The following is a 17,524-nucleotide window of genomic DNA, read 5'->3' on the forward strand; positions in this document are numbered from 1 at the left end:
GCGAGAAGCCTCATATTGTGAGAATTATTATCCGCAAAGTCACTAATGTTGTAAGGAATTTATTTCTAGCACACTCGAGCAGATATAATTTCGATGGATTGCTCACGCGCTGCCTGCTATATGTAAGCTATAAGAGAATCTCAGACCAGAGAGCAGTGTTGGCTGCAGTAAGAGCAGTGTCAGTAGGAGTAAGTAGTAGCCAGCAGTCGTGTGTATGGAGTTGGCTGGGCCGGTCGTGGGGAGCGATGGCGGTGCCTGAGCGATGTAATAAAAGGTAAAAGCAGACGCGTGCATATGTAGTTTGTTACAAGAAAATTTGTACTGTTGTTATATCAAGTCCCATGTAAATGTTTCAAAAAATCTTTTAAAAATTATCCTTTTTATAAAATAAACTTTTTGACAATCATTCATCTGAATTTAAAGAATTTATTAATTTCTGCAATCCATGGTCATCCCGATTATCGTAAAGCAACATCAGTCGTTTCTTTTTATACATGACAAATCTAGCGGCCAGCATTGCACTGGGCTGTGCCAGAAAAATTTCTTATAGGAGCAGATACATACGCGTTATCCGGCGACTTCATTGAGGTAAGAATTTTCAATTTATTTAGAATGATCTTTCAGGGTCATGACGCAGCACTGCTGACGTCCAAAATTTAGCACTTTAGATTCACAGTCAGTTAATTCAAAAAATGTTCAAATGTGTGTGAAATCTTATGGGACTTAACTGCTAAGGTCATCAGTCCCTAAGCTTACACACTACTTAACCTAAATTATCCGAAGGACAAACACACACACCCGTGCCCGAGGGAGGACTCGAATCTCTGCCGTTACCAGCCGCACAGTCCATGACTACAGCGCCTTAGACCGCTCGGCTAATCCCGCGCGGCAGTCAGTTAATTATTGAAATGTTGTATATGAGTCACATTCTTTATTAGGAAGTTAGTAGGTTAGTCACATTGTATTATTGGTAGGTTACGGAATTTATCTGTGGGGAGGCTATACAAAAATGTGAATATTATACATATTTTTACTGTAGGGATGTTACAATGTAAGCGGGTGATTCTAAAATTAAGACATCGTTATTCATGGTAGTGAGAGGAAACTTATTTTACAACAAGTTTTGACATGAAAACTAGACACCCAATACAATGAGACCATAGAATGGTTCCATTTAAAAGTAATCAACATGCAAGTTAAGACATTCACGCCGGCCGCGGTGGCCGTGCGGTTCTGGCGCTGCAGTCCGGAGCCGCGGGGCTGCTACGGTCGCAGGTTCGAATCCTGCCTCGGGCATGGATGTGTGTGATGTCCTTAGGTTAGTTAGGTTTAAGTAGTTCTAAGTTCTAGGGGACTTATGACCTAAGATGTTGAGTCCCATAGTGCTCAGAGCCATTTGAACCATTTTTTTTTTTTTTTGAAGACATTCACACCACTGGGAGACGATCATTTCCTGTTTCGTGGAACGCAGTCGGCCGGCGACGTATCCACAACCACACCCAATTTTACACGTGCTCGTCCGACTGAAATCGAGTCCACGCACGTCATCCTTCAGGTCGCCAAAGACGTGAAAATCAAAAGATGAAAAATCTCGGCTGTACCGTGGTGCTCCCCAACCACATCGCTGAAGCGTAGCCAACGCCCGATTGCAGTATGGGACTGAGCGATTCACGATTCGCCAAAACCGGTAATTCACAATTACAGCTTCAGCGCAGTTTCAACTGTAGCAATGGAATTTATGTGGGACAAACAGCTTTGCACAAAATTGTCTCTGGTCATCCTCACAGCGCACACGACAGGGACCGATGACCGTAGCAGTCTGGTCCCTTTAATCCCCACAAACCAACCAGTGCACACGACTATGACATATGGATAGAAATGCGTGTATAATGTTACGACAGATGTTTAAACAAGTATGCAGAAAAATAGAAAATAATGTAATGAAATAAATAAAAAGAGATTTTTTGTAAAAATTGTGACGGTTTATAGGAGTGCATAGTTTCACGGCGATTTGTACTAATACAGGTTTCTCGGGCCTCCAGAGGCGTCAAGTGGTTTAAAATCCACGAGCTTTCGGCCGAGTACTCCTCGGCCATTGTCAAGTGGTGACTGTCTTCTGGTTGCTGCTGCCGTCCGTATATAGCCGCGCTGCCTTCCGTGACGTCACTGGTACGCGGTACTGCACCATATATGGTAATGTTTGCGTTGTGCGGCCGCCGCGCCCGCTTCAACCTTCCGATGGTAGGGTCCCACGCCGTCTTTATTGAGCGTGTTGTCACAAATTTTCATTTCGATCGCTTCTTTTACACTCCTGGAAATTGAAATAAGAACACCGTGAATTCATTGTCCCAGGAAGGGGAAACTTTATTGACACATTCCTGGGGTCAGATACATCACATGATCACACTGACAGAACCACAGGCACATAGACACAGGCAACAGAGCATGCACAATGTCGGCACTAGTACAGTGTATATCCACCTTTCGCAGCAATGCAGGCTGCTATTCTCCCATGGAGACGATCGTAGAGATGCTGGATGTAGTCCTGTGGAACGGCTTGCCATGCCATTTCCACCTGGCGCCTCAGTTGGACCAGCGTTCGTGCCGGACGTGCAGACCGCGTGAGACGACGCTTCATCCAGTCCCAGACATGCTCAATGGGGGACAGATCCGGAGATCTTGCTGGCCAGGGTAGTTGACTTACACCTTCTAGAGCACGTTGGGTGGCACGGGATACATGCGGACGTGCATTGTCCTGTTGGAACAGCAAGTTCCCTTGCCGGTCTAGGAATGGTAGAACGATGGGTTCGATGACGGTTTGGATGTACCGTGCACTATTCAGTGTCCCCTCGACGATCACCAGTGGTGTACGGCCAGTGTAGGAGATCGCTCCCCACACCATGATGCCGGGTGTTGGCCCTGTGTGCCTCGGTCGTATGCAGTCCTGATTGTGGCGCTCACCTGCACGGCGCCAAACACGCATACGACCATCATTGGCACCAAGGCAGAAGCGACTCTCATCGCTGAAGACGACACGTCTCCATTCGTCCCTCCATTCACGCCTGTCGCGACACCACTGGAGGCGGGCTGCACGATGTTGGGGCGTGAGCGGAAGACGGCCTAACGGTGTGCGGAACCGTAGCCCAGCTTCATGGAGACGGTTGCGAATGGTCCTCGCCGATACCCCAGGAGCAACAGTGTCCCTAATTTGCTGGTAAGTGGCGGTGCGGTCCCCTACGGCACTGCGTAGGATCCTACGGTCTTGGCGTGCATCCGTGCGTCGCTACGGTCCGGTCCCAGGTCGACGGGCACGTGCACCTTCCGCCGACCACTGGCGACAACATCGATGTACTGTGGAGACCTCACGCCCCACGTGTCGAGCAATTCGGCGGTACGTCCACCCGGCCTCCCGCATGCCCACTATACGCCCTCGCTCAAAGTCCGTCAACTGCACATACGGTTCACGTCCACGCTGTCGCGGCATGCTACCAGTGTTAAAGACTGCGATGGAGCTCCGTATGCCACGGCAAACTGGCTGACACTGACGGCGGCGGTGCACAAATGCTGCGCAGCTAGCGCCATTCGACGGCCAACACCGCGGTTCCTGGTGTGTCCGCTGTGCCGTGCGTGTGATCATTGCTTGTACAGCCCTCTCGCAGTGTCCGGAGCAAATATGGTGGGTCTGACACACCGGTGTCAATGTGTTCTTTTTTCCATTTCCAGGAGTGTATTATGCTATGCCAAAAACTGTTAGTCCATGTGATAATAGATGTCTCGTCGAATGCAATACAATGACCGTTTCCTAATGCATGCTCTCCTACCGCGATTTCTCAGGGTACCGTAGAGGAAAACGTCTCTCGTGTTCTACACAAGGCTGTTCAATGGTACGCACAGTCTGTCCGATATAGAACCGTCCACACCCACACGGTATTTTATATACTCCTGGCGTTCTCAGGCCTAGGTCGTCTTTCACAGGCCTCAAGAGTTGTCGAATTTTTGCTGGAACCCTGAAGACCGAATCGATTTTATGCCTCTTTAGGAGCCGGCTTAACTTTCCTGTTATTGAATCACATAACCCCAAGAATACAAACTTCGTCGGAGTCTTTCTGCTTACACACTTTCGGAAAGATAGCTTCGAAACGTGGCGGTTGTTGTAGCCGTTTTCCTTGAATACTTCCCGTAAGTGGCTCAGTTCCTTCGGCAAGTTTTCAGAATATGAGACGGTTTCTGCTCGATGCACTAAGGTCCTCAGAACAGAACTTTTCTACAACGGATAGTGATAGCTGTTAGCGTGCAGATATCGGTCTGTGTGGGTGGGTTTTCGGTAAACGCTGTGGCTGAGACACCCATTTGCTTTGCGGCGGACGAATATATCAACGAACGGCAAGGCACCACCTGTCTCTACCTCCATCGTCAACTTGATGTTGTCATGGATGTTGTTGATGTGGTCCAATAATTCTCCCAGCTTTTCACGTCCATGATACCAAACAACGAGCGTATCGTCGACGTAACGATAAAAGCAACTAGGCTTTTCAGGAGCCGTGTCCAGGGCGATGTTTTCAAAGTACTCCATGAACAGATTGGCCACAACTGCGTCTAATGAGCTTCCCATCGCAACGCCGTCCGTCTGGTTGAAATATTCTCCATCGTACAAGAAAGTGGATGACGTCAGAGTATGCCTGAATAAAACCACAAAACTGACGTCAAATAACTGGGGCCGACCGCTGTGGTCGAGCGGTTCTAGGCGCTTCAGTCGGAAAGCGCGAGGCTGCTACGGTCGCAGGTTCGAATCTTGCCTCGGGCATGGATGTGTGTGATATCCTTAGGTTAGTTAGGTTTAAGTAGATCAAAGTCTAGGGGACTGATGATATCAAATGTGAAGTCCCATAGGGCTTAGAGCCATTTTAACCATTTGAAATAACTGGGAGAGCAGATCTAAAGAGTCTTTAATGGGAACGCGCTGACCATAATATCCCCTTCTCCGAGACGCAGGCATTTAATTCGTCTGATGAAGTCGGCTGAATTCTTGATGTGGGGCGCACAGTGACAAACGTGTGGGGTAAGGAGGTTGTCCAGATGCTTTCGCGGGTCTGTAAGTCGGCGACGCATTGTGAAAGGTGGCTACACTGAGTCACAGCGCCAGAGACTGCGCCAAAGATTATTATTCCGCCGCCTCCACTGGCAGTAGTAATTCAGAGGATGTCGAGAGCAGTCGTTGTTCTGTTGGGCAAGAGAGTAGACGATCTGAGTGTTGACTGAAATGCTGTACTGTTCGGTTGGTGTAATGTATAGATGGAAGAAAATGCAATTTTCAGAATATATCTGAGAAAGGAGATGGGCTTTTGATTTACTATGCTGGTGTAATGGAATATTTTCGTCAATATATAATGAGGTAAAAAGGTATTACAGTTTTCTTTAATAACAATCCCTCTTGCTCACAGGTACAGTCAACAAAGCATCTGGCTAGTGTTGATTTATTAGACTTGTAATTCTGGTTTCTATGTGCAATTATAGTATTTCTGGTTTTTCAATTAGTTCATTGTAAGTGGTGTTTAAAATTTTTGTGGTATTGAGAAAGAACCGAGCCAGATATATGTACATTGAGTCACACTACCACACACAGAACAGATACACTTGTGATTTGTTGTTTCGTAGCTTTTATAGTTGCAGGGGACTTAATTAATCAATTGTGTTAATGGAAATTCCTTGTCATTCTTTATTTTTATTTTATGCAGTCAGATTGCGTGCTAATAATGGTCGGGTCCAACCGGTTACGAGACTTCGTAACCAGTCACACAGCTAGTAAATTTATTGCATTTATTCATTAATATTAGTTTTTTTTTCTTTTTAATTAAGCTCCCGTGCAATTGGTGCTCACGATGGGGCGTAGAGAAGTGTTCTTCTTGTGAACATTTGGAAGGCCTTACAATGTAGGTGGTCGAGGTGCCCGAGGGAGGAGATTTTTGATGAGATTCTCTTCCAGCGATGACCTCTTGAGAAGCTCCGACGTCTTCTTCATTATTCTTGAAGTTGGGTCCTTTGACAGTTTTCGATATGTCTCTTCCTCCAGCATCAACCGAATCTTCGCCTTGTAGTCTGCTCGTTCCATAATGACGGCTGCATTGCCCTTGTCAGCTGACGGGGCTACGACGTGTGGATCGTTGCGGAGTTCACGAAGACCATTACGCTCAGCTCTTGTAGTGTTCGAAGTCGGCGGCTTGGATATAGAAAGAGTGCGACTCGTTTCTCGGCGAATTTCTTCTGCAGTTTCACTGGGCTTCTTGTGAACTGCTTGTTCCACCCTACTTATTACGTCTGCAAAAAGGATACTCTGCGGCGATGGTGTATAATGAAGTCCCTTCTTGAGAGCCGACATGGCACCCGCGTCGATGTTTCTTGTCGTCATGTTGATAACGGCCCGTTCTGTTGTTTTCCGCTCTGCTCCATACTGTTGCTGTGAAAGCCTTTCTGCCTTTCTGTGGTTGTCCTCTGTGATGACATTTGTTGTGCTACTGTGGCTGCATGAATCGATTCCCAATCCAAAGCCGAGAGTGACTCCGACAACCGCAAGTGGACGGCCATTAGCACGCGTCCGTTTGTATCCAATTGATTTCTAGTATAATGTATCCTCTCTCGCATCAGGGCGAAACTGGCACGACGAAATATTCTCTTGGCAGCAGCTGTGTTAATATGGTGGCTCACGTAGGCAAAACATGGAATAGTCTTCTCTTCACAGCAGCGTAATAGAAAGGCTAGAGAACTTAATAAATTAGCCTCCTTAACACGCAGCTTCCGCAGGCGTCTGATGCTGCGCCACGTTCCCTCCCCCTATGTAATATATGAGTAGATAGTTTCACGGCGTTATGTACTAATGAAGGTGGATTTTAAACCATTTGACACTTCTGGAAGCCAGAGAAACCTTCATTAGTGATGGTTTAGGTTTGTTAGAAATCGCCGGCCGGGGTGGCCGTGCGGTTTTAGGCGCTAGAGTCTGGAGCCGAGCGACCGCTACGGTCGCAGGTTCGAACCCCGCCTCGGGCATGGATGTGTGTGATGTCCTTAGGGTTAGTTAGGTTTAATTAGTTTTAAGTTCTAGGCGACTGATGACCTCAGAAGTTAAGTTTGAAACATTTGTTAGAAATCGGACCTTTTTTCCCGAATACCCTCGTCCATAATGAACTGTTGGTCCACTTGGAAACGTAGGTGTAAGATCAACCCAATTTAGCAGCACCCTTAATAAGATTAGTGGTTCAGAGAACGCCTTATTTGCAGGGTGATCTGCACTGGCGATGTCACGCACCACGCTTTCATCTGGCGAACAGCAGGATAATGGAATGGTGCGACCCTACAGCAACTTACCCGTTGATGTGGATGACGAACCCGTCGTCGACACCCCTTCTCATCATATCCTGGATGGCCTCCCTGGTGCAGATGCTCAGACCCAGTACGTTCACGTCCAGCATGCGCCTCCATGACTCTGTCGGTGCAGCTGCGAACACAGAGTGGCCTTAGATTAACAACGTACACTACTGGCCATTAAAATTGCTCCACCACGAAGATGACGTGCTACAGACGCGAAATTTAACCGACAGGAAGAAAATGCTGTGATATGCAAATGATTAGCTTTTCAGAGCATTCACACAAGGTCGGCGCCGGTGGCAACACCTACAACGTGCTGACTTGAGGAAAGTTCCCAACCGATTTCTCATACACAAACAGCAGTTGACCGGCGTTGCCTGGTGAAACGTTGTTGTGATGCCTCGTGTAAGAAGGAGAGATGCGTACCATCACGTTTCCGACTTTGATAAAGGTTGGATGGTAGCCTATCGCGATTGCGGTTTATCGTATCGCGACTTTGCTGCTCGCGTTGGTCGAGATCCAATGACTGTTAGCAGAATATGGAATCGGTGGGTTCAGGAGAGTCATACGGAACGCCGAGCAGGATCCCAACGACCTCGTATCACTAGCGGTCGAGATTACAGGCATCTTATCCGCTTGGCTGTAAAGGATCGTGCAGCCACGTCTCTATCCCTGAGTCAACAGACTGGGACGTTTGCAAGACAACAACCATCTACACGAACAGTTCGACGACGTTTGCAGCAGCATGGACTATCAGCTCGGAGACCGTGGCTGCGGTTATCTTTGACGCTGCATTACAGACAGGAGCGCCTGCGATGGTGTACTCAACGACGAACCTGAGTGCACGAGTGGCAAAACGTCATTTTTTTTCGGATGAATCCAGGTTCTGTTTACAGCACCATGATGGTCGCATCCGTGTTTGGCGACATCGCGGTGAACGCACATTGGAAGCGTGTATTCGTCATCGCCATACTGGCGTATCACCCGACGTGATGGTATCGGGTGCCACTGGTTACACGTCTCGGTCACCTCTTGTTCGCACTGACGGCGCTTTGAACAGTGGACGTTACATTTCAGACGTGTTACGACCCGTGGCTCTACCCTTCATCCGATCCCTGCAAAACCCTACATTTCAGCAGGATAATGCACGACCACATGTTGCAGGTCCTGTACGGGCCTTTCTGGATAAAGAAAATGTTCGATTGCTGCCCTGGCCACCACATTCTCCAGATCTCTCACCAATTGAAAACGTCTGGTCAATGGCGGCCGAGCACGCCATCCAAGCTCTGTTTGACTCAATGCCCAGGCGTATCAAGGCCGTTATTACGTCCGTAGGTGGTTGTTCTGGGTACTGATTTCTCAGGATCTATACACCCAAATTGCGTAAAAATGTAATCACATATCAGTTCTAGTATAATATATTTGTCCAATGAATACCCGTTTATCATCTGCATTTCTTGTTGGTGTAGCAATTTTAATGGCCAGTAGTGTGCATGGCAGGTGGACAGAAAACTTTGAGTTACCACCACAAAAAGTAAATATACGTAATTCAGTTTTCGTTTGGCTTCCGGTGGACGTCTGTAGTGCTGGCACACACTAAAATCCCGCCGGCCTCTGTGGCCGAGCGGTTCTAGGCGCTATAGTCTGGAACTGCGCGACCGCTACAGTCGCAGGTTAGAATCCTGCCTCAGACATGGATGTGTGTGATGTCCTTAGGTTAGTTAGGTTCAAGCAGTTCTAAGTTATAGGGGACTAATGACCTCAGATGTTAAGTACCATAGTGCTCAGAGCCATTTGAACCATTTGAACTAAAATCCCAGCGCCACAGTAGCGTATCATCCCGCTGTAGCATTTAATACAAAGTCATCTAGCCCGCTGATGAAATATCGAACTGTAATTCACTGCAGAAAGTGTGTAGCTGTGTCAGACCAAGGCACATGACTTCTCTGACCGCCTGGATTCGCCTGATAGGAGAACATGTGCGGGTAGAAGAAGAAGGAGGTTGTTACATCCCACTTCTCACGAAAATGACCAGGTGCGGGGAAAGGGATGGAGGTTGCTGCGTCAGGCTTAGGGACGACAATGTACAGGAAGTCGAGCGGTCAGTACTTGTGAGTGGGGGTCCAGAACTGCCGTTAAATGACAGAACAGGAAATTAAGTCAAATAAAGAGCGTATATTTCGGTGTAAGGGATACAAGGGGCGCGTCCAGGGAAGAATTTACCAGTCTAGGAAGTCGGATAACTAAAGTCGGTGCACAATGGGAGAGACGGCGGTTCATATTTAGGTCTGTTAGTGGCCGGCCATGGGGCGCAGAACCAGAGGCTCTGCCTCCCGTGAAAGTCGTCTGTTCTACTGGAGGTCTCGATCTCAAAAGACCGCAGCAACTGTGTTCTGCTCTGCAGAACCATCCAGAATCCACACGCGTGATCTGCCTCGCACCCATGCTATTGGATAAAACCGATGGCGTGAACTCGCTAGCAATTTAAGCAGAAGACTGCAGCCGTCTCGTGTCAGTAGCTTTAACCGAACAGAACTACCTCGGTTCTGAAAGACAAGCACTTTTGGTAACTCAGGCGCAGCCTACGTTACTCTAGGAGAAAACTTGTAAAGATCTGACTGAGCCTTTGTAATAACCTTTATAAATCAGTTCCCTAAAATATTCCTTGACTAGCTGTAACACTGTGCATACGGATGCAAACTTTCTGGTAATACAAAAGACGGAAAATGGAACTACGACTTAGACGGAGTCGAAGGTGAAGCAGGTTGTAACGGAACAGCGTTGCTTTTACATAGTTTACTGTCGAAGTCTCACCTGACTGATTAATGATTATGTAAACTGTCCGCCCCGGTAGCTGAGTGATGCCGGCACGGTAGCTCAGCGTGTTCGGTCAGAAGGTTAGCTGTCCTCTGTAATAAAAATCTGAGTTAACCGATCAACGACGAACTTCAACGGGTGTCTTACGACGTCCGCCCGGAGCAGATGCAACGAACGATAGCGAACAAAATGAGATAAAAAAAAGTGGTCAGCGCGACAGAATGTCATTCTTAACAGCCCAGGTTCGATTCCCGGCTGGGTCGGGGATTTTTCTCCGCTCATGGACTGGGTGTTGTGCTGTCCTAATCATCATCAATTCATCCCCATCGACGCGCAAGTCGCCAAAGTGGCGTCAAATCGAAAAACTTGCACCTGGCGAACGGGCTCCCGGACGGGAGCCCATAGTCACACGACATTTATTTATGATTACTTTATAGCGAGGGGAGTGAACAAATTATTGTAAAAGTGTTGGTGGATTATGAAATGCACATTTATTCTACTGTTGTACGATCAGAACTACAAAAACAAAGCAATATGTAAAGTCTGAGCTCTTTGTTGTATTTTATCATCACGAAAAGCAAATAAATTCTGCCAAATAAATTAGGAAGCCATTAGACCTGAAGGCAGCCAAGCTTTTCCCCTTGTCGTTCCGTTTCGTGAACGCCATTTCTACGAAAGAAAATGTGCAGCAGGCAGACCCAGCGGATAGCGGCGAGGTAGGGTTGACAGGTAGGGCTTGTCGTTTTCCGTTTTGCGAAAACCTTTTACGTGAAACGAAGTGTACCGCAGACAGACTGAACTGTGAAGGATAGCGAGCCAGCAGAGTGAGGTCACGTTACTGGTGCGCTCTCCATGGCATTAAATATTCGTGCTAACACTGGCACAAATGATGAAAGAAGTCGACAATTAGACTGCCTGTTGTTTCTCGCAAATTGTAGCAGTGGATGCAAGACTTTCCCAGTCTAAAATATAGTGTTGCAAGAATTATACTGTATTACTTCAAGAATGCGTATCAAACGTAGACATTGTGTCGCCTTTGGTCTATCCAGTTAATAAGAGACGTGAAGATTCTGCAGAGGTACTTTTTGCAATGTATTCTAAACTTCACTGCTTCTGACAAGACAAGCCACAGACAATTTATTTTTTTTATTCGCGTACAGGAAAGCCAGATTCAATTTAAATGAAATTGTGTTGAGAAACGGTTTTGGTTAAATGTATTGACAGTTAATTATAAAAGTGTTAACATCTCATCTCAAGCACAAACTAGTATATTGTTTAAAATGTGTCTTAAAATTAATATTTAGTGTGTGAAACAGAAACGACAGTAAATGCAGTATTTGTGTGGTTTATTAAAATAGGGAAGTGTCGCCACTTAATTTTGAAGGGTTGCTTTGTTACAGTACCTGCTTAAATATCACTTTTATTTTTTAGATTCACATTAAAGTAATTCAGTCTAATGACACTTAATGAGCAGTGCGCGGCTCGTGTTTGTGCCATTATTGCTTGACATCTTGTTTTGGCTGTACTCCCTTCTCGTTTCCTATTCGATTTACTGCCGTCACTAAGTTGCTGGCTTGCTTGCCCTTGAGTGGCAGCAGCAGCGCTTATCGATAAGAGCACTGTCGTACTATCTTTGGAGCGACCGCTAGTATTTCTGGGTCGCCGTGTGTCAGGAGTTCAGTGGGGACGGAGCAGCAATGAGGTCCGGACAGCCAGGACTAGCCCGACCGTTGCTGGCACACATGACTTCAGTGGGAACGACCTTGGTTGGTCATTCGGTCAGTTGTCTCATCGGACGACGTGTATTTGGTCGCCGGCCGCTTCCGGGTTCTCTGTGTGTGTCAACTTGTGATTCGTCCTGGTTGTTCCACAATGACTGGTTTTAGTATTGTTCGAGTTGATAGAGGAAATGTTTTGCGGAACCGTGTGTAGCTTGTGTGGTTTTGACTGAGCAGTTATTTTAATGCTGTCTGCTTGCTGGATTGAGGCGGTCGGTTGGGACACAGCAGCGAGGAAGTCTCTGCGGCACAAGGTCAGGCCGGGACCGCTGGCGGCGTGCACGAGCAGTTAGATTGTGAGGCGGTAGCTGCGAGAGCTACGAATTCCGTTGTCCACCAAACCTGGACAAAGAAGTTGGGTAATCAGTTAACCTGTTAAGAAACCTCAACTGCTGTGACATCTCCTCATTCATTGCTGGTTGTTGGTTCCTGGGCCATTCCGGCTAGCATCAATGTACGGTGTGTTGGAGCCGGGGAAATATTGCAGCCATCTTCCTCTATGGTCTTTAACTGTTAAATTGGTTGTGACTTATCAGTGAAGAGCACCAGAGGTATTTTCTGCCTTATGGCCATTAACGCCCCAGTTACCTGCCATGGTCGTTAGTGTAGTTTTCCGGAAGTGTGTGTTACCTCGCCGTGTTGATGCTGTCCAGCACGGCGTGTAGTACAACAGACTTTTAGTTGTCTGCTCATATTTTTTTCCTAAGATTGGTTATTGTGCCTTGGCTATTTTTAGACGCCAATTTTGAAGACGTAGTGCGGCTGGTATCTTCGGCCTCGGCTGATATTTTCCGTTGTTGTACCGTTGGTCGTGAGGAAGGGAATTGATTAGGTTGTTGGTCGGTCCTTCAGCCGTCGCTGGGTCGGGTTGCCATCCGATTATTTAACCTTACTCTTGGCTGCCTGTCTCACCTCACCTTACGATAGTGCCATCTCCTCTGGTCGACCATTGGAACACTTCTCATCACCACTGTTCTGTTGGTTTTAGATTGTGATTTTTATTTTAGTCTGATGTACCGTGTGAGGCCTTCAGCTGTCTATTAATTTAGTTTGTTTTAATGTTACAATAAGGCCTTCAGCCGACTTAAATTAAAATTCGAAGACTAATTTATTTAAGAACGAAATTTTGAAAATTAGTCTATCTGAAATTCTTGTTATCCAGGCCCTAAGCCCTGAGTTGTTCAACGTCCAGTGTGTGGCCTTCAGCCAAGCTTTTACGTGAAATATTTTTAAGATAAGGCCTTCAGCCACATGTATTCTTTAAAGGAATTTTTATAACTTGTGGTCAGGCCTTGAGCCGTCCTTGTTTTTGGTGTGGTTTTGGGCCTTCATCCCAGGAGGTATAGCAAGTTTTCTTAATTAGGCCTTCAGCCATATTGTTTTAATTTGATCCTTTTACAGCAATGTGTGATTAAGTGGTTCTTAGGAAAATAAAAGTTTTTGTGTTTTGTGCAACTAACAGTAACTAATTATGGCCCCCTCCACAACCATAACCTGATCCACTCTATCCTGTGTAACCAGATTTCACTAACTTCATTTAGTCTTTGCAAGGTTCGTAAAGCTGAGGAGGAAGTCGTTTAAGGTTTTACTAGTTTCATTCAGGTGCAAAAATGGCTCTGAGCACTATGGGACTTAAATTCTGAGGTCATCAGTCCCCTAGAACTTAGAACTACTTAAACCTAACTAACCTAAGGACATCACAAACATCCATGCCCGAGGCAGGATTCGAACCTGCGACCGTAGCGGTCACGCGGTTCCAGACTATAGCGCCTAGAACCGCTCGGCCACTCCGTCCGGCCCATTCTGGTGCAAAAAAGCTATAATTACGTTTTCGGAATTATGAAGATGAGAGATGTCCCTTCTCATTTCTGCCATCTTCGTCGTCATTTTTATCATGCCTCTACGGGAGAAGACCGAATAAGTTCATTCCAGGTAATGCAATGTGTACTAATAACTCTAATCACCCTTGGTGTGGGACTCTGCATATTTTCTTTATGGCACTGACAGCCTTCTTTTGGGTGGACTACAGCAGAGCCAGGGTACCTGCGGGGTCCAGTGAAGGCAGAGGCGGGCTGACTCTCGAGCGGCCTTCTTGCGAATTCTCTAGTGTTGGCGGACAGTAGCGGCCAGCCCGTCCCTCTGCCCGTGTGCCCAGAGTTGCATTCCAGCCTGTTGTACATACTGTGAAGCGACTGGGAAGACGACGGCCCGGCGCCGGTCTAGTCGCTTTGCGAAAGTCTGGCTCCTCAGCCTAACTTGGCCGATTCCGCCAGCGGGTAATGTATCCCGATCTTACGGAAGCTGGCACTGGACGACCCGCTGCGTGCGACTCTCTGGTACCGGCAGTTCGATGAACTTTTGGTCTTGATTTGTAGCGGTGGACCGGACTAATTTCCTGGGCCAGCGTAGATGTAGAAATCGACTGGGCAGTTCAAATTTCACAATGAGGCTCTGTGACGTCCTGAAAATGGTGGGACAAGACCCCATTGGATATGTCTCTCGTCAGTATAGTGGAACTTTCCACTGCTCCTTGAATCTTACGACTGGTGCATGTTCACGAGGCCGCCGTCGATTGGGAACTTTCGACAGTGGTAGGGGTCGCGGATGGTACGACTTGGGAAGTGTGAGAACTGTGCACATTAGGGATCTAGCCCCGACGCCGTCCGGAAGCAAGATTTCCTGTTGGCGTTCTTCTCTGTCTCTTCTCCTGGAGACACTTTATATTGAGCTAGCTATTGTACTGACTCGACCACCTGGACAGAAGAAATTCGTGTCGGGTTTTTCTTGGCGGACGGAGTATATTAGCAGAGCCGGTGGTGCATTTTCAAAGCCGGCTGGAATGCGACTCACGCGTTGCCGCGTGGCCTGTACAACTATGTAGGTCTATGACAGAGGAACGTTGCTAAGTTTGAGCAGTAATTGATACATGTATTCTACTATCAAGAAATTTTTATGTGATTTAAAACTGTAGCTTTTATACAATATTTTTGAAGTTTTGAATTATTGAAAACATTTCAAACCCTTTCGGAGCCGCCAGTGTTCTTTCGAATAATTCTGCCTAAAGTATTTGCACTGAACATCTGTAATGTCCTTTCTTAAAACCTTTTTGTTTTCTTTTATTTAAAAAAAGCTATATTTTGCAACTAAGTTTTGTCACAAGAAAAAGCATAAGTTCCAAGTTAAGAAAATCTTTTATTGAAGGAAATTGCTGCCATTTTGTCTTAAATTGAAATATATGTTCTTAAACGTTACGCTTGTTGCTTTGCAAGATTTTTCTGGATTGTTTTAAGTTGTATTATCATTGCATCTCTGTGCTCTTACCAGTGTTGGTTCTTTAGATGCCTGGTAAATAAAGTTCGTTGTTGAGAAGCCTCTATGGACTTGGTCCTTTCACTCCACACAGCCTTGAGACCTGCTATCAAGATATCACTAAGGGAACTAATTACTTCATAATTTAATTTAATTATTGCTCGTATCCAAGTCTTTGTAACTCTCATTTACTGGGTCACTTCACTAATTGTATCTATTTGTGTTTATCCTTACGCTTTAGTTATCATGATAGTTAGAAAGGGGGACGGGAGGGAACGACTGAGTGCGTAATAAAGCCACACGCAGATCTTTAGAATGAAACTGTCCACAAAACACTTCTTAGTCCAGGCACCCCGCAGTATCATCATCTGTTCTAAGTTGATTGGACACTATTACTTTCAAAATTCGTGCCTTCAGGACGTGGCGACCGGTATTAGCATATAGAATCATTGATTTTCAGGAAGAAAACTCTCAAGGTGAGTTAGTATTGGTTGCGTGTCCTATGGTGAATGCCATCATTTGTAGAATCCACACCTATATTTTATTCAAAGTAATATTCATGACAGCACTATAAGTGGAATGTGACTGAACTTTGACCCTAATCTTGTAATACTAATAAAAAGTACTTCATCGTTAATAAAATAGTAAATAATTATTGTCAACGACATAATTTTTTACTTTGTAAAAAATTATATCTCAGACAATACCCATGTAAAAAGATAATGAAAATCTCAATGTTTTGTTATCTATGATTTTGTAGAAAAATCCTTCTTCTTGTTCCTACTGTTATACTCATAGGATGTGATTAATGTCTCGTAACACAGAGGTCTGTAAAGGAACTGTGTTATGTTGCTAACCGATATTTGAAAATAGACTTTATGTGTTATTGAAATGAATCTTCTTTGTTTGGAGTTTTATTTCATTGTAATTCTCGTCCTATATAAATGTTAAGTTTTGTGTTCAGCTACAAAAGAGCGCAGCCATTAGCGCTATTGATCTGCAGCAGTTTATTAGTAAATGGTGAATATTAAGTCTTGTAACATTGAGAAATATTTCCAAATGTTAATCCATATAGTGGAGGTGCCAAAATATTTAATATATATGTTATTTATTAGGAGTCATTGTCTTATGTTAGATGCTACCTTAGTGAAATATTGCAGCGGCAGTTTTAAATTGATTCTGTACACAGACAAAAATGTTGTTGGTCATACTGCGATAATAAATGTGTATTGGTGGCCGAGGACCCATTCTGAGGTAATAAATTCCAGTTAGACTGTAAATACATAGAACTTCTCTGAATGCAAACAGCATCTTACGTGATATAAATTCTTATCTGCTCATGTATGAAGCCTGGTAATTTCGCAACAACTTTTATGAAATATTTTGACCGGGAAATACAGTAGTGTTGTGTACGTGAGGTATTGTTTGACAAAAACGTGCATTTTGCTTGAAGAAAAGTGTTGCCATCCTGAATAACAAAAGCGTTAAAATAGATGAGCGATCTGCAACTAGCAAAGAGTCTTTTACACAACACCACTGAAATTACTAAAAATCATTGCTCTTGTTTAGTTCAGATTACTTATCATACATTTAGCTTGTTTGCTGGCTATATATGATTACTTTTGTAAATGAACTTAGTAACATTTACACTACTTGACAGACAACGTTGTTACACGTTCCCAGGTGGAGATTTTCTTTATCAAAATAACGTTCATCAGCCAGGAAAAGTAGTGGTTAAATAAAACCTCATGTTACATTAATAATAAGTAACTAGTTTTATTGTAATCTTGATGAAATTGTACAACACAACACATGCAATTACACCACACTCCACACAGTGTACTTCAGTGTGGAACATTAATTATCATAACAAAAATTACAGGTAATGGTGACGTGAAATGTATACTTTCTGGCTATGACGACCCATTATTGTTGGCGCAAAATGCTCCAAAGGAGGTTGTTGTTGTGGTTGTTTTTGTTGCGGTCTTCAGTTCTGAGACTGGTTTGATGCAGCTCTCCATGCTACCCTATCCTGTGCAAGCTTCTTCATCTCCCAGTACCTACTGCAACCTACATCCTTCTGAATCTGTTTACTGTATTCATCTCTTGGTCTCCCTCTACGATTTTTACCCTCCACGCTGCCCTCCAATACTAAATTGGTGATTCTTTGATGCCTCAGAACATGTCCTACCAACCGATCCCTTCTTCTAGTCAAGTCGTGCCACAAATTTCTCTTCTCCCCAATTCTAATCAGTACCTCC

The 17,524-nt window shown here is 45.2% G+C and overlaps 1 protein-coding gene across 2 annotated transcripts in view; it reads right to left on the bottom strand.

Annotated features, from left to right (window-relative positions):
* LOC126203635 (dehydrogenase/reductase SDR family member 11-like) overlaps positions 1-17,524 on the bottom strand; it is a 255,985-nt gene that overhangs the window by 36,315 nt on the left and 202,146 nt on the right. For both annotated transcript variants that reach the window (XM_049938010.1, XM_049938009.1), the window contains exon 3: positions 7,360-7,489. In XM_049938010.1, coding sequence (XP_049793967.1) covers positions 7,360-7,489 — 130 coding nt within the window. The remainder of the gene's footprint in view (positions 1-7,359; positions 7,490-17,524) is intronic.

Source organism: Schistocerca nitens, chromosome 9 (assembly GCF_023898315.1).
Source record: "Schistocerca nitens isolate TAMUIC-IGC-003100 chromosome 9, iqSchNite1.1, whole genome shotgun sequence".
NCBI lineage: Eukaryota > Metazoa > Arthropoda > Insecta > Orthoptera > Acrididae > Schistocerca > Schistocerca nitens.